General features: G+C 39.1%; 2 protein-coding genes across 3 annotated transcripts; one reads left to right on the top strand and one right to left on the bottom strand.

The window, feature by feature from the left end:
• Positions 1-413: 413 nt before the first annotated feature.
• On the top strand, positions 414-11,553 carry SBSPON (somatomedin B and thrombospondin type 1 domain containing; the record flags this gene model as incomplete). Its single annotated transcript, XM_081325340.1, has 5 exons — positions 414-639; positions 4,542-4,730; positions 7,041-7,131; positions 8,151-8,330; positions 11,242-11,553. 5 exons carry the CDS (start codon positions 414-416, stop codon positions 11,357-11,359), a joined length of 804 nt encoding a protein of 267 aa, XP_081181466.1. The 3' UTR covers positions 11,360-11,553.
• A 783-nt stretch (positions 11,554-12,336) lies between these two features.
• On the bottom strand, positions 12,337-25,634 carry TERF1 (telomeric repeat binding factor 1). 2 transcript variants are annotated; one of them, XM_081326179.1, is made up of 9 exons: positions 25,354-25,634; positions 24,627-24,722; positions 23,529-23,659; positions 20,594-20,680; positions 19,020-19,169; positions 18,035-18,156; positions 16,912-17,018; positions 14,931-14,999; positions 12,337-13,444 (listed from the first exon to the last, which is right to left on the bottom strand). In XM_081326179.1, exons 1-8 carry the CDS (start codon positions 25,586-25,588, stop codon positions 14,959-14,961), a joined length of 969 nt encoding a protein of 322 aa, XP_081182305.1. In that variant the 5' UTR covers positions 25,589-25,634; the 3' UTR covers positions 12,337-13,444; positions 14,931-14,958. The 2 variants fall into 2 exon arrangements, with proteins under 2 accessions (XP_081182305.1, XP_081182304.1); XM_081326178.1 differs by having other exon boundaries at positions 14,931-15,001; positions 16,915-17,018.
• Between the last annotated feature and the right edge of the window lie 833 nt (positions 25,635-26,467).

The raw sequence follows: 26,467 nt of genomic DNA, 5'->3' as shown, positions 1-26,467 counted from the left end.
CGCAGAACTGAGGCTTCACTCTCGGTTAGGTTAAGGGGCCCTATAAAAAAGGCCTGAAGACCCGGAGAACGAGGTCAGCCGCGGCTGCCAGAGAGAGGCGGAGCGACGCTGCCCCGGGCTTTTGGCGCGCTTCTTTGCCAGCCGCGCCCGTTCCCGACCCTGCTGTGAAAGGACGGGCGGCGGCGGAGGCTCAGAGAGAGCATCCCTCTCCCTCTCCCTCTCCCCTGGGAGGGAGATAAGCGCCCGGCCGCGCAGAATTCCGCCCTTCCTGGAAAGAGCAGCGGCCAGTTTGCCCGGACTCTCGCGGCCCGAGTTTCTTTGCCGCACTCACGACTCGCCCTGTAGCGCCGAGAGACCGACGCCAGGGCGTCCCCACCCCGTACTGACGACTTCTGTGCCCTCGAGGCAGGGAGATGGGCATCAGGGCTGCCCCGGGCATCTTGGCTCTGGTGGCGCTTTCGACGCTCGGGCGCCTCGCCGGAGCGGGTTGCGTTGAAGAAAGGCGCTGCTGCCCCGGCCGGGATCCGACGTGCACCGCCACCGGCTGGCGCCTGGACAGAACTTACGGGACCTGCTTCTGCGACCAGGCGTGCGAACAGACCGGCGACTGTTGCCACGACTACGACCAGGCGTGCCCAGGTAGGCTGGAAGAAGGCAGGGCGCCCAGCGAGCGCCTGAAAGCACCTGCCGCCGAGCGAGGTTCCACGCCGGGGTGCTTTGCCTCCAAAAACACTCCCGGCGGTAGTCGGGGGCGGGTTTCAATGGCCCTTAGAAGTAGAAGAAACTATGTGGTTCTCTCTCCACTCCCTCCCCCCCCATGTTTTCGAGGAGAACTAACCTTTGTTTTGGGACTGGGATAAATAATAAATAATAAAACCATCTCTTAAAGTCCGGATAGACGACTACTTCTGGCAACTTCGGGGTGAGTTTACACAACTTTAGAATCTTGACACCGGAACCACTGTCTTTACAAAATGTAACGCCAAGCCATTATTCCCCAATAGGTTGAATCATAAATTATCCAGTTCCATACGCTGTCCAGCTCTAGTCTGTCATGGGAACTGAGCTTTCCCTATTTCCTTTCCCTTCCCACTTATTCCTGCTCCCCAAAAGAAGGAAAGTTCTGTAAAAAAAAATAATTGCTGCAAAACTTAAATCCACCCACTTTTCCTGACTTTTCCTGAATATGAAAATCCAAATAAAGGACAAAAATGTAAGGAAATGACTCAAGCAAAATTCAATGAGTATCTGGAGGGCAGATTTAAACTTTAAAAATGAAGACAATGGATTGCTTTGCAAATTGAATCAACTTATTAAAAAGTGTATGAATGCAATAATCTTTGTTAGATTTGTGACAGTGTCGGCTGGCGACCCCCAGGGGGAGAGCCTTCTCTGTGGGAGCGCCAACCCTACGGAACCAGCTCCCCCCTGAGCTTCGGATGGCCCCAGATCTCCAGTCCTTTCGCTGCGGCCTCAAAACACTCCTTTTCCACCTGGCTGACCTGGACTGACAGGGATTTTAATTATGTTTTTTAATTTTTAACTCTAATTTTTAATTTATTTTAATTTTAATTTTAATTTATTCTACAGGGGCCATTAATTTAATTTTTATTTTAACTTCTGTATTATTGTATGTTATTGTTGTTAGCCGCCCTGAGTCCTTCGGGAGATAGGGTGGCATATAAGTCCCAATAATAAATAATAAATAATAAATAAATAAATAAATAAAAGTAAGAAGAGTAATACAGATTGTCTATAAAGTCCTTGTGCAATTTTAATAGATAAGGTCACTTCTACATAAGATACAAATGATTTGTAAATGCAACGCAGAGGGAATTTTCTCAAAATTTAAATAAAATGGATACTGGATTCCAGAATAATAAATATGATTAATCCTTTATGAAATACAACTTCATTCAGATGATTTCAAAAACATGCTATCCTTTGTATCCAAAATCATAGTAGATATATGATATTGAAAATTGACTCCTGCAAATAAATGTGCTAAATGTCAAATTCTTCTCTGTTGCATTTATATAGTTAATACTGGTGGTTGCACTTCTGTGTAAGATTAAATGCATAATTTTTTTATAGACACCCTACATATTAATAATCCAATAAATTTGTTTGTTTTCTTCTTTCCTTTTGTGTTTTTCTTACTCTAAGTACAAGTGCTTGATTTGTGAGGTCCATTATGATAGGAACCATAATGGAGTTCAAAAGAACCATCTGTCTTTCTACCTCTGGCCCCCTCTGTATTTCATGATGATTATCCTTACAGTCATTTAAAAATAAGAATAGAAAGGATCCAAATACATAGTAAGGGTTGCATCCTTAGCTATTATTACTCTCTAGAATTCAGTCATCGATACTGTAGTACTGACTACTCAATGTATGCAAGAAGTCTTGATTTCTGTTTTTTTAAAGGCACATTTTAAAAGCCAGATCCAAGCTACAGAAATCAAAACCTCTTGCCCGCCCATTGGAACACTTTTTAAAAAGAATATAAAGCATGAATCAATTCTTTTTGCATGACTGAGGAACCAGGAAATTATATAGAAATATGCCTGTCAAAGGAAAATAGTAAAGGCAGTTTTTGCAGCTCAAAAGGCAAATTGAGGGAACTTTTTATTTTGTATATTTCTCAATCATGATTTCCCCCTTGAACTGTTAGCACAAATCTTTTGCGTCTGTCTGCTTTACCAGTGTCTTGGACTGGTGTGCTAGCTTTGTTTCTGCTCTAATTGGTGCATTGTGAAATAGATTATATGGATTAATCTGTGAAGCACAGAGGAAGGATCCCGCCTCAGAGAAGAGCAGAATCTGATTGGCAAGTGGCTTCTCTGAACTCATTCATGCATGGTCATGAAATCATTTAGACAGGATGCATTTAATCAGGACTGGATCTTAGCTGGAGATAGACAAAAAGCAAAGTTTGAATTTGGAGCAATGGATTTCCCTCTTATGATAATAGTATTATGGGCACATTTGCATGTTACAGTTGATTGCACAAGGAACTTAGCTCTCCTTTTACCTGTTCTTCTCTTCCCAAAATTATTTTTAGTTCTGTCCAATGACTTATTTCTCAGAGCAAACAATGGAGAGGAGTATGGAGAAGATCACTGGTAGCCAACTATCACCGATTTGGTGACTCGGGAATAAGATTGTCACTTAAGATTGTTAAAAGATAAATAAAGTTGCAGCTTTTCACTTTTGTTCCAATTTTAATTTTTTATCCAATGTATTTTAGCCATGCTCAACATCTATAAATGTCAGTAAACAATAGCTTGGCTTTATGCCTGTCTGCCAAACAAATCCTCAAATTGTTTTTCTTTTTCCTCCATGGGCTATTGGCTTAACTGCATGAAAACTGGCTTGTTTTAGCTGAGGTTGTGTTTTCAGGAGGCATTTCAAGCAGCTGATGAATTTGTGACATCAGAATGGAAAAATGGGACTTAAGTATGTATATATTTGGGAAGATAATGGTAAACAGAAAGTATAGGAAAGTAAAAATGGCCTTAGTGGATAGAAAATTTACAATTGGGGTAAAACTATTAAATAGATACATATATTAAAACGTGCAAATACACGTACAAGAACTTTCAACTAGTCTATAAGGTATTGTTGTAGACTATGCTTAAATCTGAGTGTTACCTTAGGTTTAAAAATAATGTATTTAATTCCAGGTCCGAAGCACTTTTAGTAATGCTGGAAAGCATTTTCCACTTAAATCCTAGTCAGAAGAAGCCATGGCCATGCACTGTTCAATATGCACAGGATCTACTTTCTAGCATCTGCTTCCTTCCAAATTTTCTGTAGATTGCAAAAAGTTCAAGAATCTCTTTTCATGCAGGCTTTTGAGAAGCCAAGAGCAGCACAAGTAACATATGCTAAATTAGATAGCACCTTTGTTTTGAAACAAGAGTAAATAACAAAATACTTCTTCAGTATAACTGATTACTTCCATTTTAGTATCATACCATATAAAAAAGAGATGAGTGGCTATATCATTGAAGGTAATTATAACAGGCCCATCAAGCACGCCAATGTGGTATTGCTTGGTGGTATAGTTCCCATCCTGATTCAAAAGGTGGACTTTGAGATGATCTGAAAAATGTATGTACTGATATGCTACCACTTAAAGTTTTAGAGACTGCTTATGTATTATAGATGATAGGCTGAAAAAAATGTTGGGATTAGAACAGATGAATATGAAAATGTAAAATCATTTTATAGGCAAGAATATTTTAAGTTATGGTTTGGGTATTATTTTGGGAAAAAAGAAGAGCGGGAAAGTTATTGAAGTATGGGGCTCAGATGGATAGGCAGGTGGAAATTTGTTTTGTAAATCAACTTTATTTCCACAATAGTTTTGAAAATGGCAGATCAGTGTTAACTGTTGCTCTTCTTAATCGATTTTTTCAGGAAAAAGCAACCTGCATGACCTATTGATTTAGGTTTTGCTAAATGTTTATAGCGAAAAGACAAATCTTTGACTCCATAAGTTTCATTGTGATAGTATTTTTACAATTCTTTTGCAGCTGTTTCATGTGTTGTTGGTGAATGGAATCGCTGGAGTGGCTGTGCAGAGCAGTGTAAACCCACCTTCCGGATACGTACACGTATTATACAGCAAGAGCCAAAAAATGGTGGGGAGCCTTGTCCTCCGTTGGAAGAAAAAGCTGGTTGCCTGGAATATGCAACTCATGAAGGGAAAGATTGTGGAGATGGTATACATGCCTCCCATTTCTCTCTCTCTTACAATTTACATCCTTATCAAACTGCTTCCAATGTCTTATAAACTTGTTTAATCCAGTGTCTCTAATCAGAGCAGTTATTTTTGCCATCTCTGCTAATTCAGTCAGTTTTAAAATCCACTCTTCAATAGTGGGCATCCCTCTTTCCTTCCAATGCTTAGCATATATAATCCTTGCAGCAGTCACCATGTAAAGAAATAAGGCCCCAAACTGTTTTTCGATTGGTTTGTCCATAATACCTAGAAGAAAAGCTTCAGGTTTCATTAATATTTGTAATTTAAATGTTTTCTGCATTGTCAATATAATATTTATCCAGTATGATTTAGCATATTTACAAGACCACTACATATGATAAAATGTACCTGGATTTTGGTTGCATTTCCAACACTTATTGGAAATCCCTTTATACATCTGGAGTCAAATACCAGCAGTTCATCATCTTATAAAAGTTTTCTTTCAAGCTGTAATTCACAGTGAAGTTTAAATCATTGGTCCATACATTCTCCCATCGGTCTAGCATTATATTGTAATTGAAACTTTTCATCCATTTTACCATACAGTCTTTAACAAATTCATCTTCCAGATTTATCTTAAGTAACATTTTACAGACTTTAGCAATTATTTATTTATTTTATTTTAATTCCATTTATATCCCGCCCTTCTCCGAAGACTCAGGGCGGCTTACAAGCTTAGCAGTAGCTTAGTCATCTCCAGAACATACATTCACATCCAATTCAGATTTAACTCCTGCAGATACAAAACTTTTTAATTAAATCTTTTAAAAATTCTATAAACCAATCACAATCAAATCCTTCACTTACTAATTATTCTCGTTTTTATCTTAAATCCTTCTTCAAATATTAGTAAATATTGATATGTCATCCATTTATAATCCAATAGTATCTCTTTTCTGTGTAATGCTTCATGGGTGATAACCAGTGATACTTTGTCAGCCAATCTTCTTTTATATTTCCATCATATATGCCCAATTGATTGTCTAATGAGTCCGAAAACCTTTATTTATTGGACCACAAATAAGCATGTCTCCCAAATCTCAAATGAGAACCTTCAAGGTGTAATAAATTTGAGTTTTTAAAGTTATCCAATCCTTTAACCATATCAAAAAACAGACATAATATAATCTGAGGTCCCACAAATTCAGACCTCCTCTTTCTTTAGCATCCTGTAGGAGCTTAAAAGGGACGCAGTGGCTCAGTGGGTTAGGATGCTGAGCTTGTCGATCAGAAGGTCGGCAGTTTGGCGGGTCAAATCCCGAGTGCCGCATAACAGAGTGAGTGCCTGTTACTCATCCCAGCTTCTGCCAACCTAGCAGTTCGGAAGCACGTAAAAATGCAAGTAGAAAAATAGGGACCACTACGGTGGGGAGGTAACAGCGTTCCGTGCGCCTTTGGTGTCTAGTCATGCCAGCCACATGACCACGGAGACGTCCTCGGACAAGTGTTGGCTCTTCGGCTTTGAAACAGAGATGAGCACCGGCCCCTAGAGTTGGAAATGACTAGCATGCATGTGCGGGGGAACCTTTACCTTAGGAGCTTATATTTAATTCTTAGTTTTGCCACTTCCATATCCCTGTATTGAGGAGACTTTGATATTCAATATGCCTAATTCTGTTCTTTAAAAAAGGCAAAGATCTCCTACCCTCGCACTTGATTATCATCCCATGTATTGAAACACCTGACTCTAATTTCGCCTTCAAATGAACTGATAATCCTAGAAGTTCATATTCTTTTACCACATAAAAATGTTGATTTAGATAAGTTTTCATTAATGAATAAATGAGTAATATAATGTTTTTGATTTATTATTATTATTATTATTATTATTAATAATAATAATAATAATAATAATAATAATAATAATAATAATAATAATAATAATAATAATAATAATAATAATAATAATAAGTTGGAAGGGACCTTGGAGGTCATCTAGTCCAACCCCCTGCTAAGGCAGGAAACCCTATATCATTTCAGACAAACCCTATACCATTTCAGACAAATGCTTAGTTAGGTTCTCTAAATTAGGATAATCTAGTTTTAGGACTTGTGTAGAGAACTGATTATATTTTTGATCATGTTTATGCAGAAATATTGAAAATTCAAATGGGCTCACAATGTTTTAAGCACCACTATATACCAAAGGATGGAGCAGGCAGTTTTAACTTTGTCCAGTTTTATGTTATTTTATACATCTTCTACTCTCAGTTAAATAGCAACACCAGCTTTATAAATTTTATTTTCATAATAACTGTGTTCTTTCTAGTTCCTGCATTCATAACTACTTCTGAATATAATAAAGAGAGAAAAAAGACATCTGTACATCCAAGGTGGACTTCAGAAACAGAAGATTCTAGGTAATTATGGCTAAAACCTTTACCAGCTTCTCTGGAGATAAATTTCTTTGAATTCTGAATTTGTCTCCCAGTCAAAACACATATATACTATCTTGACATTTAGTATACATATGTATATTTCAAATTGGAAGAAGGTAATTTTGCATAACTATACATATTAGAGGGATTAAAACAGTTTCTGTACTAAAAGTATATTTCTGAAAAGTCATATGTTGCCATTGCTTTTCTTCTTCACACATAATTTTCTTTAGTTCCTTTGGTGTTAACTGCATTATCTGCTGAAAAATAGTGTTTTACAGCACTGCCTATAATAAAATGAAATAAAGCAGTATTTTTGGCAAAGCATGAGAAATTATTTTTTCTACAAAAAGCCATTTTAATGTTTAGCTAATTTAAAATAAGGAATGATAAATTTTATATGTAAACTTTAAACACGATATATTTTATCATTTTTAAAAACCCACATATGGGAATTGCTGTTCTCAATGCTAGTAATACAAGCCCAATGAGTTTATCCCTAGTAGAGTCATATTTTAAAGATGTCGTGGGCTTCCTCACTATCTTTCATGTAGTATAGAGGTGGGCAACCTGTGGCTGTCTAGCTAAATATGGTCTTTATTACTTGCAAGTGGCTTTTGAAGTTAGACAATCTCATACTATTATTAAAGCCAATCTGTGGCATCCTGATAAATCTGCTACTGAATAGAGAATGGCAAAAAAAAGACAACAGTATAGAAAATCAAATGTATTTTACTAAGAAAATGGTTGGCTTCACTATTGGCAGATGTGATTCAACAAACAAAGTTGCTCACCCTAATATTCACACGCATAGGGAGTTTAGTCTGCCATTTTTTTTAGTAGTCTTAATTACAGATCAGAGTCTGAGCCATAGTGGCTAACTATTATTTTTAACTTTCAGGAAACGGCTTTGTCTGGCTAAAAACTTCCTAGATTACGTATGCTATAATTACCTTTCAGGTTTATTTTTGCATTAGTAACAAACACTTCCTCCCCAAAAGGAGTTACTGTGTGGAATTTAAAACAGAATCATTGTCTCCTTACTGCTCTATGGAAACTCGCCCGTATGCCCGATGGATGCTGTACCTTCGAGCAGGCTATACAGTATGTGTAATGTGCCAAGAGCCAGCAATGCGCAGAGATAGCTATCGTTGTACTGGAGATGGCACTGATACTGATAGGTAGGCAACTAAATTTCTTATCTGAATCTCTATTAATACAAAGCCCTTAGCTTATATTTTTTCATTTATGAATTTGTAGCAAAAATTCTCAAACCAAAACATGTATTGGATTTATATACATTTTTTCTTTAAAAAAATCATTTTTGTGTATAGAGCTTTATCTTCTCATTCCCCCCCCCCCATAATAAGACTGGATTTCAATGGTTAGTATTTTGTTCAAAGATTGCTTTGAAGCCTTTGTTTAAATTTGTCAGCTAGAATCAGCAGTGAGTAGCTACACTCAGACTTCATTGTACAGTAGTCTATTTCCCTCATTTAGACAAAATATTGAGGCCAAAATATCTGATTGAAACTTTTCTTTTGGTAAAGGCTTTGATATAACCTTACCCAGTTGACGATGGAGTCGCATTAGTAAAGTATCCCAGTTCTAACTAGAGATAAAGCAAGCTATTACAAGAATACAAGGTGCATGGATATGGTTTGTGCTATATACGTAGTAAAAGGGACGCGGTGGCTCAGTGGGTTAGGATGCTGAGCTTGTTGATCAGAAGATCGGCAGTTTGGCGGGTCGAATCCTGAGTGCCGCGTAGCAGAGTGAGTGCCTGTTACTCGTCCCAGCTTCTGCCAACCTAGCAGTTCGAAAGCACATAAAAATGCAAGTAGAAAAATAGGGACCACTACGGTGGGAAAGTAACAGCGTTCCGTGCTCCTTTGGCGTCTAGTCATGCCGGCCACATGACCACGGAGACGTCCTCGGACAAGCGCTGGCTCTTCGGCTTTGAAACGGAGATGAGCACCGGCCCCTAGAGTTGGAAACGACTAGCACACATGTGCAGGGGAACCTTTACCTTTATATACGAAGTATAGAGGGAAAAATATAAGAATCTGTTCTTGCATATTATACAAGTAGTCCCCAACTTGCAGCTATTTGTTTAGTGACCATTCAAAGTTACAACAGGACTGAAAAAAGTGACTTAGGACTGGTTTTCACACTTATGACCACAGCCGCATCCACGTACAGTATATTAAGTTGCAGTGTCCCAGTGCCAAGTGATCACCATTTGTAACCCTTCCCAGCCAGCTTGACAAAATCAATGGGGAGAGCCAGATTCACTTAATAATTGCATGACTCATTAAACAACTGCAGTGATTTGCTGAACCGTGGCAAAAATGTTCATAAAATGGGGCAAAACTCACTTAACAACTGCCTTGCTTAGCAACAAAAATTTTGGACTCAGTTGTCAGCGTAAGAATTTCCTGTACATAAGGAATGGTTGCTGGAATTGGGTATGTCTAGTTTAATGAAGAGAAGGGTGAGGGGTGACATGATAGCAGTGTTCCAATATCTCAGGGGCTGCCACAAAGAAGAGGGAGCCAGGCTGTTCTCCAGAGCACCTGAGAGCAGGACAAGAAGCAACGGATGGAAACTAGTCAAGGAGAGAAGCAACGTAGAACTAAGGAGAAACTTCCTGACAGTTAGAACAATTAACCAGTGGAACAACCTGCCTCCAAAGGTGGTGAATGCTCCAACACCAGAGGTTTTTAAGAAGAGACTGGACAGCCACTTGTCTGAAATGGTATAGGGTTTCCTGCCTGAGCTGAGGGTTGGACTAGATGACCTCCAAGGTCCCTTCCAACTTATTATTGTTGAGATTCATGGCTGTGCTTTTTTCATGACAAATCAAGAATTGCGTCCCACCAAATTACAATTGAAAATGATCTATACTCCATAACCTGGCTGACTTTGCGGCTGTTTATTTTCTTGACCTTACTGTTCTATCACTTCATTTTACTTTTATCTTCATAATTGTATTAAGACAACTTAGCAGACATATTTGAATTACCACGAGGGTCACACAAGATACAGTTTGGAATGAATTTCAGGTGAATTGTTTCTGTATTTTCATTGTGAAAGAACAATGTAGTTAGTCTGCAAATAACTGTCAGTCTTCCCAGGTAGACTAGGTAAGAAACATAACCAGAGGTTATTCTTTATTGTAAGATTACATTAACAGAATCTGGCAAGGCTGATAGTACAAAACTCCAATTTGTCTGTTTCTGCAGCCTGATAACTTAGAGAGGAGCTTTTCTGAGTTTTTTTTTCTTTCTTTCTCTTATGCAGCTATGGTCTCTGTCCCCTCTTATCTCTTCATTCTTTAGGCAGCATCTTTCCACCCATCTCCCAAGGTCATTTTCATACCATCACAAGTATACAGTTAGATTCAACATATCCATTAGAAGAGTTCTGCTAATATTGGAATGGAGAGGGAGACCATTCCTCCTTCCACCTGCATTTCTTGAAAAGCTGGAAGACCATTCAGAGAAGCATGAGAAATATCAATAATTGCTGTGAATGTTTTGCACAAGATTCAGCAGAAATACTGAGAATAAATACCTCTGCAAAGCAGCCACATTTTTTTCAGGCTTCTAAGAAAGTGGGAAAGGAGATAGGACAAATGAGTCACATGAAAAATGACATTATCTTCATGAGTCATTTTGTTAAAGCATCTATTATCATGATCACATGGAGATCTGCTTTAAAGGGCTGCAATTCCCTTGCATTCTGAAGTGTCTTCAGAACCATTTCAAAATGACACATAGGTGTACTATGATCTTCTTTCTAAGACCATCTGCTGGATACCAGAATCCTGAGTGAGAAGGGACTTTTATGTTTGAGAAATATTAATGTTTGCATCCCATTGTATTTGTTACACATTTTCAGCCACAAAATGCAATATACTCTTATGTGGATAGTGAAAATTACTGCATAGTCTTCTTGTAACTGTGTTATCTATGAGAATATTCAAATAGGGAAGACATTATTTACACCATTCCTCAGCTTAACAGGATGTTAAAATTCCATGAAGGAATATCTATACCATTAAGACAATATATTTCCATTCCATTTTAGGAATACAATTCTCCACTGGCAAGCAGTTGGAAACCCATCCTGCTATGGGACTTGGAAGAAAATTCAGCAAGTGGAAGAATGTTCATGTCCTCTTGTACATAGTTTTATTTTTACATAGCAGAGTGAATATATACTTTAATATATTTACCTGAATCATGAAATCTAGCACTGGACCTACGTAAAGATTTTAGGCATTAAACAAACTAGAAATCAATTTTTGACATTACACTCAGTCTTTTGTATGTGTGAATAAAGTTAAATGAATTATATAGCTATACTGGTCTTACCTGAATTCAGTACTAATAATTATTGTGAGATGCCATTAAAACAGATAAGCTAGGTAATCACTTACATAAATCAATTGTAATATGGCATTTGTTCTTTTTGAAAAGTGTCTACTTTATTTATAATTGAAAATAAATATTTAAAGTGGAAGTTATTGAGATTAAACCAGAAGTATTTTTAACAATATCAGAGTTCCTATTTTGGGGGAGGGGGGAGTCCCTTTAAATCAATTTTTGACTCTTGACAACTACCTAGACTACTCCTGCAGTTGCCTTGGCAAGGACTTTTTGGCAAGTGATTTGCCAGTGCCTCCTTCCTAAAGCTGAGAGAGTGGCTTTGTGCCTAAGGCAGGACTAGAACTCGATGTCTCCTGGTTTTGGGGCTAGCATCTCAATCATTACATCAAACTGGATCTCTCAGCTCCTTAGAAGACAAATCTACGACTAAGCCATCGGCAGCCTGTCCACTTCATGTGAATTAAAGAGAGCAAGGCTCCATGCATGGTAGGAAAAAAAATCAGAAGCAGATTGTAGGATATGATACTGTAGCTGGTATCCAGTTGATACTCAGCAAATATTACCTAAAAGTCACTGTGATGACTATACTGAAGGACTGTTATTTACAGAATCATTTAAATTTTTGAGGTATAGGTATTTAATACTATTCAGAAAGATAAGCTTTAACATTTCATTCTTAGTATCATAATGATCAATCTGGCATGCTCCAGTTATTTTTGGCATCAGTGTCATTGACAAAGGATTGTGAAGGAAACATGAAGGATAGCAGGTTATACGAGAATGAATCACTAGCAAGCCTATAAATTGGTTTTATTTCTGATCAAAGCCTCACAATAGCAGGCAACCAAATCTGTAAAACAAGTTAACTTTCTGGAATAAGAACAACATTGGAATAAATGCTTATATCTATAACATTCTTCAAAATATTGCTCCCACAAAATACTATACAACTGCTATGTAGTTGTTTGGACATTTCTGAAAATAGAAGAGTTGCTGATTAAGAATGGAGAAGTCACTTAATATGACTGATTGCAAGTAAATAAAACATAGCTACAAATTAAAAATGCAACAGTATGAATTGAACTTAAAAATGCAATACATTTGTTATAATTAACAGAAGTACAACCTCTGCACTTCAGTGTTGCCCACAAGTTGAACATAGTGGGTTCATATTTGGATAGTTAACTCAAGAAAGCATTGCAGGCAGCCAATTTATCACTTCCTGAGCATATAGATTATGGAAAGGGTTGCAGAAATACTCCCATGCCTTCAAGCATAATTTCTTTGTTAAAGTATTTCTTGCATGCTTTACTTTAGTCTCCTTGTCCTCTTTGCAAAGAACAATGTAAGATGTCCTTGGTTAAACAGACCCAACACGAATCTTAAACTTGTCTGCTTAAAACTTATGTCTTAACTTTGCAGTATTTATATGGTCCTGCAAAATATTAGCCTGAATTTCTTACAAGCTCTCCAGAATGAAAGGTTAAATCAATTTGAAGTTGCTTGTCTTAAGCACCTTTATTCAAATAACTAGGTAACAGACCTTCAACTTAACATCTTATCACCTCTAGATTTTCAAGAATCAACTGAAGAAGCAAAAACTTTATTTTTAGGAACGATAATTGCAAAAAAGAGTTCCTGTTTTATATCAATTCAAGACATCACCTAGTAAGACCATCACATCATCATTATCAAAATGTAATGAGATAAGTAATAGGCGGAATTGTTGAGGGAAAAAAAACTTAGGCCAAGCCTGACTTAACTAATGTTCTCCATCTGTCTTTTAACATAACATTGGTTCTATTATTAAAACCATAATGCTGAAGAATTTCCATCCAGTTTCCAACTCCAAACTTCACTACTCCATTTTTTAATTTCTGGTCTTCTTCCCACTTCCATCGCTATAGAAAATTAAAATAAAATATTATAACGTATCTTTTCAAGCAGTTTCATTATTAGCTTAACTAGCAATTGCTGAAAGAACATTCTACTAACTGTCATTCTTGAAAGCACAATTAAAGTCTATAGCATTTGCATTTTACAAAAGATCAGCATTTTAAGAACTATTTCTTCTACCATTTTAAAGATATGAAAAGCTTTCTGAAAAGCAAATGATTATTTCTGATGTGAGAATTACAGGGCAATAGTAGAAATTGCTTTTATAAAAACTTCTAAACACATAGACACATCTGTTCACATTCATAAAACAGTCACTTGCAGATTATAGAAATATTGTTTTCTTAAGCTATAGCAATTACTTGATTTCTGTATTTATCATAACTCTTTATCTTCAATAGTGATTGGCATGATTTTTTTAAAATTACAATTTGAGCTACCAACCTGTTATACTATATCAAAATACAGGCTCCAATAGAGATTATTTGAATGGAGCAGGACAATAAGAAGCAGAAGTCTACAAAGATCACTGCTTATATGCATTTAGGTTTCCATTATAAACACTTTTCTGAACAGAGTTCTCTTGCCTATATGTATATACCCTTTACTTAGCAAGTTCAATTTCCTCAGAATATCATATTAACACCAAAGAACTTTGGACAGTTGAAATATAAACCTGATAAAAAGCCAGAAACAACCAGTTTCCAAAATCTGAGGGGCTGAAACTACTGGCAAATGCTTGTATTGTGTGGGTCTGAATATATGAGAATTACGCAACAGCGGACATTCTTTGCTTTTCCTTTTGATAAGCAGCTGTAATAGAAGTGCCAAATGAGACAAAACATCTTGGCTTCTTCACTGATAATTGGCCATATATATAGTACCTAGCTTGGCTAGTTAAGAAAACCTTTTGGGCATGTAAAGATCATAGTTTCAATCTTCAACGTTTAGCATGTTGTAGATCATTTGTGGAGTGACTTCAGATATGTTGGATTTTAATTCCAATAAACCAAGCCAGTAGTCTTCAGACATATTAGCTGCCTATTATACAAATTGAATTTCCAGACATTTGGAACAATTGGGGAAGACTGCCTTCCACCACTGTATTCGCTGTCCCTTATTAAGTTTCACCATTGTTTTAGGTTTTATTTTCATGCCTCTACTGGTATATTAGCCTATTTTTTTTACCCTAAACCTCCCCCAGAATTTATATTAAGAAATACTTGCATGTAAAGAAGTAAATAAACATGTAAATATGAACACTACTGCACTTCTTCCTATTACATTAGGTTTGAACATTCTGCACAGCCAGGCTGGATTGGAAATAACACTTTTATCTTGTTGGATCTTGTGTATGTATCAGACCATACTTACAGACAGGCAGTCTTCTAGGGAAAGCAGGAAAATATTTTGGAAAAATGTTGTTTCTTTGGTTAATCTCATCAATATTATTTTAGATTAATACATTATTTTGAATGTTTCTTGTTATACCTTTCTCTTTTGACAAGCAGGCAGAAGCTCATCTTGTACAGCATTTGTAGTATTTTGCAGATTTTTTTTACCTGGGTCAGAGAAACAATACAATCATCTCTTTTGAACCCTGAAGTACTATGTATTTTTAATGGCTAAATATTAATTAAACTACATTCAATTAGGGATTAGTAGCAGGACTGCAACGTATACAACAAATAGAATAAAGTGAATCAATAAAAAATAAATGGATATCGTTTTTAAGAGGCAAAAAGAGAACCTTTGAAAGAATGGTCTGAATAAAGTTATGTCTTTTATGAGATTTAAGATTCAAAAGTATATGGAGATTAGCCCAAGCAAAGCTGAACTTGGTCAACATAAATGAAAATATATCAAGCACAGAGCATGCCAGGCTATAGAATGATTATTGATACTTTGGTCTATTTCCACAAGAGACTACCGTATTTTCCGGCGTATAAGACGACATTTTAACCCATGAAAATCTTCTCAAAAGTTGGGGGGTCGTCTTATACGCCGGAAAAAAACCATATATCAGTCGAGTGTCCCCGTTCTTGCAAAGCAACTTCAAGCCTCCTTAGTCCAGTCCCCCCTCCATCGTGACTCTCCCTTCCCACCCCCAAGAGCCTCTAAGCCCCTTCCCCTCCCCCTTGCAAACGCCAGACCCCGGGAGCGGCAGGAAGCCCCTCCCCCTCCCCCAAGCGGCATCTGAGCATAAGCAGAGCACGCCCTGCTACCCGCTATCTCTCCCGGCAGACGTCTGCATCCGGCCTCGCAACCAGCCGCAGAAGCCCACGCCCGGCTTTCCTTCCCCCCACCCGGCTACCAGTTCCTGGCCCCCGGCCCTAGCCGCGGGCCAGCTCGCCAGCGACCAGGCCGACGGACTCCTGGCCGCCAGAAGCTGCGCTTTGGGAGACGCTCCCCGGCGGATCGGGGAGGGAGAGCCCGCCCGCCGCCAGCATCCTCCTCTTGGTTCCGGCGAGCGCGGAGACCAGGCTTGGTCCTGACGCGGGGAGGATGGAGCGGGCCCGGGGCCCTTGGCTCTCCAGGACCCCGCCCGGGCCGCCCCGCGCAACCAAGCTATCTCCGGCACGGCTCCGGGACACGGCTGGGTGGGAGCGTTGGGCGGCTCTCCCCACGCAAAGGCGGCGCTGCCTGTCGACTCTTGGCCCGAGGGGAGGGCCTGGCGCCCGCCGGACTCACCTGTCACCAGCACCACTCCGCCAGGCGGTGCTGGCCGAGACGAGCCAGCAGGCAGCTGCCGTGAGCGCGGCCCTGAGGGGCAGCGGCAGGACGGCCTGGCCCAGCGCCTGCAGGACGGCCAGCAGCCCCACGCGCAGCAGCAGCCCCCGGCTCAGCAACAGGTCCGAGCGCAGGAGCCGCACCACCAGGCTGCCCAGGAAAAGCAGCCACACCGAGAGGCTGCACGCCCAGTCCAGCTCCATGAGGGGCAGGGCGGGAAGCCGGCCGGGAAGAGGGACCAGGAGCCCGGGCCGAGCGCGCCTCGGCCAATGGTGAGAGGGAAGCGGCACGAGTTCTAAAAAAGAGGCTGCGGGCGGAGCTGCCCCGCCCTGCACCCAATGGGAGAAGTTTAACTTCAAGGCCTGGGGGGGGAAGCAGGAGGGGCGCCGGCCGTGGCGGGGTGGCGGCTGCCCTCCGGCGCTGCGTGCCGCCCGGGAAACGCTGCGCCTCGGGGGCCGGCAGAAGCACGGGAGCAGCGGGAGGACCAGCGGGGCCAGTCGGGCCTTTGCCTCCTCTGCGACGGACAGGGAGGGCAGGGCATGTAAGTATTTTCCGGCGTATAAGACGAAAAACCTTGAAAATCTTCTTAAAAGTCGGGGGTTGTCTTATACGCCGGAAAATACGGTATTTTTTAAGCGAAAGGCAGGACTCTGAAGCATGGATTTTGGGGACGGATAATTCATTCCATCCATATTTCCAATATATCCATCCTGTTCAGATATACTGAAATTATGCAGTTACTTACATTGAAGGGCTTTTCGTTTTATATTTTTGGGCATAGAAGAAGTCCGTATCTGCCTTGCTTTCCAAAATGACTGATCAGGTAAGGAACAAGATTTTTTATGTAATCTATATGAGAATGAAAAAAAAGGAGATATGATAGAGAATACCTATATGGCTGGTAAAATTTTTCTCCCCTTGAATTATACCATTCTTTGCTAAATTCCACTATCCACCACTTTTCTAACATATACCGTATATACTTGAGTATAAGCCGAATTTTTCAGCCCACTTTTTGGGCTGAAAAATCCACTTCGGCTTATACTCCAGTGAACAAAAAAAAAAAAAAAAAAAAAAAAAGAACTGTCCCTTCGTTTGGGCCAGGCTGCTGAGAGAAGGGAGGAGCAGAGCCTTGCAGAGCTGGTAGAGGTGGCGGCAGTCCAGCGTTGTTTCTCCCCCTCGTGCGTGTGTGTGTGTCAGACCCGCAGGAATGGCTAGTAAAGGTGGCGGCAGTCCGGCATTTGCGTTTCTCTGTGTGTCAAGCCCCGTGGGCCCGACACACAGGAGGGGGGGACGCCACTTCCTTACCAGCCATTCCCGCGGGTCTGACACACGCACGCATGCATGAGGGGGGGAAACGCCGGATTGCTGCCACCTCTACCAGCCGTTCCCGCAGGTCTCTCTCTCTCTCACACACACACACACGCACGAGGAGGGAAACAACGCTTGACTGCCGCCTCCCTAGCAGACCTTCCCTGTGGGATGTGTTGCCAGGAAGCCTGGCAGCCTGATGAGCGGACCCTGGGAACCGCGGCCGAGCCAGCTCCGGGATGCTGCCAGAGTCAACGAGCGGCTCGTCGTGGCACAGAATATAGATATGTTGCTAAGAAGGGGCCAAGCTTATACTTATACTCGGCTTATACTCGAGTCAATAACTTTTTCCAGTTTTTTGGGGTAAAATTAGGGGGTCTTGGCTTATACTCGAGTCGGCTTATACTCAAGTATATACGGTAATACATTAAAAAACCTAACTAGAGCCGTTTATTTATCAGAATAATACATTAAAGATGAAAATAAAAATCTGTAACCCCCAAGATAACTACTCATGTTAATATAAAACTAGCAAATTCCAGGAAAATTCCTACTTCAGGAGGGTGCTTGGTGTGTTTTCCAAATGTTTTTCTTTGTTTATTTCAATTGTACTGTCACATTGTATGTTTACCATTACTTTTCCCGAATTTTTCATTTTCACCTCTTTTGTAGCTTCCTGTAACACATCAACATTTACTTAAGAAATACTACTTTTCATATCTTTCTGTCTTCCTAAAACACTTTTTACCAGATATGTTAAACATTTAAAATATAAGATTAATAAAAATGTAAAATAAAGCAGCAATATAATTAACAACTACAGCTGTTCAGTTCAATTGGAGTGTTCTCACTCTAGGATGATTTAATGAATCAGATACAAGTCCTGTGTTCCTGCTACTACCTCAGTAAGCTCTTGTGAATCATATCGAGCAAGGCAAAGCCTAATAACTCTAGATTCAGGCCAATAATCAAGATGAATCACCATCACATACTTCAGCAGTGTGGTATTTATAATTAGATTTTCTCATTCCATAACTCCTCCTTCCAAAAATAATAACCGTTTTAATGAGGTTTATGTAGGGAGGAATTTATAATTTCCTGGATCTAGCTATGACTTCTTAGCAGATATGAGGACCAAGGGGCAAGCAAAAATGTTTGGCTGCGTTCAGTCAACACATCAGGCAAGAACTGAAACTAACAAAGAAGCCTCAGAAGATAAGAATCTGGATGCATCTATTAATTGAACCTCTAGAATTATAGTTGTCATGAAACTAATTCTGCTCTAATCCCATCCACGCAACAAACTGTTGCAATGTTATACATTTGGTCTATTGCACCTACTACTCTGATGTTATTTAAAATTTGGTAGTTTGTATATTACAATTTTAACAATTAGAACGTTTCCAATACTTTACAATATTTTAATGAGTAAGACAGTCACTTATATACAGTATACAAAGTTAATTGAATAATTAACATTTATATAACTGAATTAGTACATACTACTTTTATTCTATTTTACTATGGTTTTCGACATACCTGCATTAAAAAATTGTTAGTTTCTTTTTTCAAAAAAATATTGATATAAGTTTTAATTCTCTCAGTCAAAAGATTGAAACTGAAAAATCGAAGAAATGGATGATATGGATCTTTTTGTTTTGATATTGCAGAAAGCTTCATTCTTAAAGGCTACAGAAAGAAAAGTGAGAATAAATACTACATATTGTGCTTGTAATCTTGCCAATGGTATATATTTTTTAAAGAAGCAGAACATTAGTTTTGCTTCCAGAAACCAAAATGCATGAAATTAAATCTATATTGTTCCATTATAAATAATACAATATAAGTGATAAGTACATGCAAATTATCTTTCCTAGTAACTTGAGACATGAGAAATTCACTTTTGTTAGATTTTGTAGAACTTCATTTTGTAGCTTTCAGTTTTTCTTTATAATTTTTACACAACTGTGCACAGATAAGACGATACAACAACAGTAATAGCTTCTTTAGCTCAGGGTTCTCAATTCTCAAACACTTGCGCAACCAAAGCAATGCATCTCATGCCGAACACTCTCCTTCAATCTTCCTTTACATTCCTTCATTCCACATTATTCTTTTTTAAATACCCACGTCTCAGTTAAACATCCCATCCTACATATGATTTGTATTCATTTTAGTTTTTCTTTCTGACTTTAATTAGTGTTTGCTCCAGCTAGCTTTCCAATCCAGCAATAAATATATGGTGTCCACTTTCCAATATTTTATAAAAGTGAAGCAACCTTAGTCACAATAAATTATACAACATATAGTAGGTAAATATAATGATCTGAAAAAAATCTGATGCCAATGTCAACAGTATGAATTTTTCCTTATTTTCTTAAACTAATTTATATGGCTGCCCAACTCACACACACAATGGATCCAGGTGTTTACAAGATTAAAAATCCACAATCTAAGTTCCTTAAACTTCGATAGTGTTGAATGAAATTTAGATGGCAGTAAAATAATATCTGGAATTACTGCAGAGAAATTGAATAGGAAGGAGGCATGAAATTGGATCAGAAACCTTAATTCGGTAAGGTATGACTACTGAAAATTCCTGGAAGTTTTTTTATTGTTTGTTTTAGCATTAGTAGAATAGAGGACAACTTTATTTTTGACTAAGGCCACACTTTTCTTAGTTTGGATTTCAAAAGGCTGCCTGGTGTACTGTAACTAGAGTCAATAAAGCCAACATTTTAGCTTTTTTACTATTAGATATTTGGAGTTTACTGAAAATATCAGTATTCGGTGTCCCAGAAATGTAATGCATTTATTTTACAAAATGTAAAAGACAAAACAGGGAAAATATTGTAGAATTTAAATACTTTTAATCAATGATTTCAGCAATGCATCCTGAAGGTCACAAAAACAAATTGGGGGCACAGGTTGCTCACCCATACTTTAATGCCTTCATAGATTGCAAATTAATAATGACTAGAAGAGTAAATCCTGAAAGTTGTTTTATCAGCTTAGTAAATTGGTACATTGATCATTTAAGAATATCTCATGCATTTTTATTTCACAAGGCTTCAGAACAATTGTCTAATTTAATTCAGTATTGAATATACTACCTCATTGGATGAAGATTCTGGAAAAAGTCTTTCTATCACTTCTTCAGCCTCCTGAAAATATCCTTTTTCCATATATATAGCAACAGCCTACGAAGAGATAAGATAATCTTTATTGTCATTTTTTACTGTGGGCACAATGAAACACATCAAAAGTGAAATTTAGTTGCCCGTTCTGTGACACATACATGACACACACCTAAAACATACTATATACAACATATGTATAGACCCACACCCCTACATATACATAACAATAAAATATTAAATACTGTCCATCTTGAATATATAACGGAAGGGGGAAGCCTGAGAGTTTACAAGGTTAATGCAGTATGGAATGAAACTATGGCTGAATCTGGATGTTCTGCTATGGATATCACGAAGCCTCCTTCCAGAAGGTAACAAGGAAAACAGGTTGTGACGAGGATGGGTAGTGTCCCAGATAATCTTACGGATCCTGTTCAAACGCTTCTGCGCTATGTCCTGGATGGGAGGAATGCCAATGAATTTTTCGGCCATCCTCACCACTCTCTGCACCGCCTTCCTGTCTGAAGCAGTGATGCTTCCAAACCAGACTGTGATACTGTATGACAGGATGCTCTCAATCGGTCCCCCTGTAGAGGGTGGTCAGGACAGGGGAAGGAAGATGAGCTTTTCTCATGTGACGCAGAAAGTGCAGGCACTGCTGTGCCCGTTTCACCAGTTTCTCACTGTTGAGCGATCAGGCCAGCCTACTCCTTAGCTGCATGCCCAGGAATTTGATGCTGGTAACCATCTCCACAGGTGAATCATTAATGCACAGAGAAGTGTGGTTATGCCTGCCTTTTCTGAAATCGAGAATGATCTCTTTGGTTTTTCCAGTATTTAAAACTAGGCTGTTTTCCTTACAACAGTTCACCAACCCCTCAACTTCCTTGCGGTAAGCTTCCACATTGTCATCATGAATAAGGTCCGCTACTATTGTATCATCTGTGAACTTCACAATATGATTGGTGGCAAACCTAGCACAACAGTCATGAGTCAACAGGGTAAACAACAGCGGACTTAGGACGCATCCCTGAGGATAACCTGTGCTCAAGAAAATGGTATTAGAGTTATTTGTTCCAGCTCGCACATATTGGGGTCTGTTGGTAAGAAAATCAAAAATCCAGTTACACAAAAGGGTGTTTAAGCCTAAAAGGCCCAGTTTGTCTACTAGATGCTGGGGAATGATTGTGTTTAACACCAAACTGAAGTCAACAAACAACAAACGCACATGAGTATTTCTTTCCTCTAAGTGCTTCAAGCTCAGATGGAGGAAGGAAGAAATAACATCTTCCATAGAGCGATCTGGTCGGTAGGCAAACTGAAGTGGGTCAAATGCTGGCGGGAGGCTAGATACAATAAAGTCCTTTATCAGCTTCTCAAAGCATTTCATAATGGTGGATGTCAGTGCAACCAGACGGTAATCATTGAGGCCTGTAATTGTGGACTTTTTTGGCACTGGCAAGATGATGGCTATCTTAAAACATGATGGGACCACTGACTGCTGCAATGAGAGATTGAAAATATCTGAGGACACAAGCCAGCTCATATGCACACTCTCTAAGGACATATCCAGGGATGTTATCTGGGCCTGCTGCTTTCCGAATGTCAACTTTCTTCAGTGTTTTCCGGACAGAGATGACATCAAAGCTTAGCACTTGCTCATCAGGATGGGGCACAGCTTTCCCAGCAGGAGTGCTATTTGATGTCTCAAATCTACCAAAAAATGCATTCAGTTTGTTTAGGAAGTCTGTGTCGTCCTTGCATCTTGATGGATTCACCTTGTAATCTGCAATGGCCTGCATACCTTTCCACATTCGTCTGGTGTTTGTAGGGTCTTAAAAGTTCTGAATTTTCTGGCAATGGGCTTGCTTTGCATCTTTTATGGCACTTTTCAGATTTGCTTTGGCTGTTCTAAGTGCCAGCATGTCGCCATTAAGTAATGACTTCCATTCTTTATAACAAATTTGGGAACAAGACAACTGATGCAATATAATGTTATGATCAACTGTACTATTCCCTCTAGCAACTCATCTTGATGTATGGTGCCAAAGAGCATTTACTCTGTCCTTCCCCTTCAGCACAATGGAGGCACCAATCAGCCAAATAAATGTTTCACTAATTCCATCAACTGGTACGGGGAACTGGAAAATTCTCTCCATTGCTACTACTAAGAACTCTTATAGACAGGATCATTTGTTAAGAGACAGCTTCATCCTCTCTCCACCCGATTTTCAGTGTAGATACAGGAGTTTCCACATGTAAGTGAATCAACCAATATTGACAATGAATGGAAAAAAGAAGCAAGTTTGGCCTATGGCATGGGCAGAGTATGACAGCTGCTACTCCTGCATGTCTAGCTATCTTAGTGGGATAACTGAAAATGATCCTGGGAGTATCTTATTCAACACCTTCATTTCCCATATTTCATTTATGCTATTCTTGTCTATGTTTTTTGCCCATCCAATATGACTAATCCAAGTACACAACTCTGCTCTTCTTTTTCACAACTGGCTAGAGTTTGCGTGGTAGCTTTTTCATTCATTTATATGGCCACAGGCTATAAATGGTCATGAGATTTCATGCTACTGCTAATTAACTAAAATCATGTAAATGTTTAAATTCCTAACTGTATTTTAAAGATGCAAGGATGGATTTGATGAAAACAAATAATTATCTTTTGTATTTTGTGAATGATAGTTTCCATGGAAATTATTGTGAGGATAGCCTACATACAGTGATTGTTTTGGAGTAGTTCCTGACATAGGAAAAAGCCTTAAAATATTAAACATTGTCCTTCCTACCTCAATTTATGACAAACATTTTAATCTGCCTGTGAGAAACCATAAAAAATTTCTAGATTTTCTTGCATGGCATTCTGAATTGAAATGAATATATTAATCTGTAATCAAACCTGAATCTGAATTAAGCACTTGATATCTTCATGCAATTTATCTTGTTTGCTTTGTGTTTTTAGGAATAAAGTCCAAACTGACAAAGCATTTTCCAGTGGTGAAAGTCTTTGGTCATCTCCAAAATCAGAATCTTAAGAGAAATGAGAAGAAGTAAAAATAGCAGCATAGTATTTTAAAGACCAAAAAATAATCATCCACACAAAAACTACATCAGTCATTATACTAGAAGTCAATTTCTTCCTTTGATTTTTGGTTCACAGAAGAAAGTTAAATAGAGATCATCAACTATGCAACTGAGGTGGTTAAGGAGATGACTGAACAATCTTGGGAAATCTCTGGTTTGAAAGGTTATCCCCAGGTCCTTTTTAATAAGTTATACAGAGCCTGGTCAAACACCAAGCCAAACTGTGGATATAATTTAGAGAGGGAGCAAGTCAAATAGCATAGAATAAAGATCTTTTATAATTTATTTTGCTACTCATTGTTAACAGTATTTGAAAAACTACAATAAACTATCTAGGGTTCTCAGTTCAGAACAATAGATCTAAATAAGATATGAGCTTACACCTGATTAAAGACAACATTAACTTATATTAAATCCATTATTTTATAATATAAATTAGTCCTACAACTATTATTTTTCTTTGAGCCAGGAATTTAAGAACCATAGCAGTAATCTATTTAAGCAATGTTTTTTGTACCTTAAGGACTTGTTTACAAATACTAAAATATGCTGCTGACTTGAAGCTGCCATTAGTGCAGAGCCAGACAATTGCCACTGCTGAGCATAAGAACACAAGAACATATTTCAGAAAATATATGGTTTGTGGCTATCAATTTACCAAACTTTTTGGATCTCTTGCTTTTATTAACAGTGGTTATTTCTAATAATTTAAGTAGTTTACCTTTTAACAATTAAAGATAAATACAAATGTGTGGACTATGTATGTATATATGTATACATATTTGCAAGATATATATTTTTGGCTAAAACATATTTTTCTATAAATAAGCATACATATAATTAGTATTAGTTTTCAAGCATCTAATAAGAATTCTCTCTCCAAAGCCAAAGCCAAAATATTAAAATGTTTTACCAAGTATTTTTCCTTCGCCAATGTATGTCAAAAACTGACAGAGCCACACTGTTTCCTTTTGATGAGTTTCCATTTTGTGGTCCCCTTTAATAATAGCTGAAAAAAGAAAGCAGACATGTCAGTTATGATTTTGTTCCTACAGTGCCACTGTGTGGTTATCAGTAACTTTTGTCTATAATACCAAATATAATAGAATTTACTCCCAAATAATTGTATTTATGATTGGAACATTTCAGAGCAATATATACTGAATACTTCATACTATGCTAGTTAGTAAACAATTAACCCATCTGTCCCCCAATTTGAAATAATTTGTACTGTAAATCACTAATGAACATCCATGAAGAGGGAAAATAGAACTTTTCAAATCTTTGTCATTCTGTAATGCTCTGTAATAAACATCTCAAAAATTACGAATATTCAACAGAAACTACTAAAATTGTGACAAAAATGGATTTCTCCATTGGGATGGAAAGGTGCCTGGGAAAAAGGGTTTATGGATTGTTGAGAGCTGCCTAGAGCCACTGCTCCGAGAAACATATTTTTTTCTGGCGAAAAAAGGCAGCACATATATAACGAAATCAAGCAAAGAAGTGTAAAACGTGTCGGTACGATAGAAAAGAAATGCAGCCGTCGAACGTCTGGCTGGTTTGGGCACCGGCACCAACAAAGGGGTTACCAGGGGCCACAACTCCCTTCTCCCACATCCCGCCAAACAGCCAAATACTCAGGGCCAGGTCTCTGCTCCTCTCGAAGGCGACGCGGTTGCCCTCGCAAAAATGGCGGCACAGGCAGCGGCAGGCAAAATCCAGCATCCATCCAGCGGCCGTCGACTCCACCTCAGCGAACAGATCCGAAGAATTACTCTCCGTCGGGCCACAATCCACAAAGGCCGCCTTCAGCGTCGTCTGTGGCAAAGAAGCGGCATAGCGCGCGACAGTTAAATCACTTTCCTGCTCCATTTTCAAAAATCGCACCCTGCTTCTCCACACTCCGCCCTGTTACGACAACGGCCCCGCTACGAAGTGCTCCGCTCTGGCCGCACCCTCTCTCCGAGCGATTGGTCGAGCCGGGTCTCCTCCTTTCTTGTCACGTGTCTTGTTCGCGCTTTTTCGCTCCGTGGCGAAGGAGAAAGAGGGAGTGTTCTCTGATTCCCGCTTGCGGATTCTGTGGCCAGGAGAGTGGAAGCTGCAAGCATCGAATGATTAGCTCAGCTGACATCTCTCTCTCTCTCTTTTCCCGCATTAAAATTAGTAATTTGTCTCAAGTCACCGCGCAGACACACGTCTGTCGGATCGCAGAACGAAACACGAAGGCTTACATCAAGTTTGACGACTTCAAGATATGTGGACTTCAACTCCCAGAATTCTCCAGCCAGCATGCTAATTGAGGAATTTTGCGAGTTGAACTCCATACGATTTAGAACAGGGGTCTTCAAACTTGGCCCTTTTATGACTTGTGGACTTCAACGCCCAGAATTCCTCAGCCAGGCACACTGTCTGATAAATTCTGGGAGTTGAAGCCCACAAGTCATGAAAGGGCCAAATTTGAAGACTGGAATCATAGGACTGGAAAAGACATAGAGGTCTTGTGTCTAACTCTCTGCCAAGGGAGGAATCATTATACCATGCTGGACAAATGGTTGTCTAATCATTTCTGAAAATCTCCAGTGATGGGGCACCCGTAACTCTGGGAGACAAGGTGTTCCATTGTTTTCATTGTCAGGAATTCCTCCTTAGTTCCAGGTTGAATCTCCCTCTGACCAGCTTCCAGCCTTACTTCTTGTCTTGCCCTTAAATGCTATGGAGAATTAATCGACTCCCTCTTCTTTTTACAGCACT

This window comes from Vipera berus (assembly GCF_964194415.1).
Source record: "Vipera berus genome assembly, chromosome: 3".
NCBI lineage: Eukaryota > Metazoa > Chordata > Lepidosauria > Squamata > Viperidae > Vipera > Vipera berus.
The sequence above is the reverse complement of the archived record's forward strand: the minus strand, read 5'-3'. Positions and strand labels throughout refer to the sequence as shown.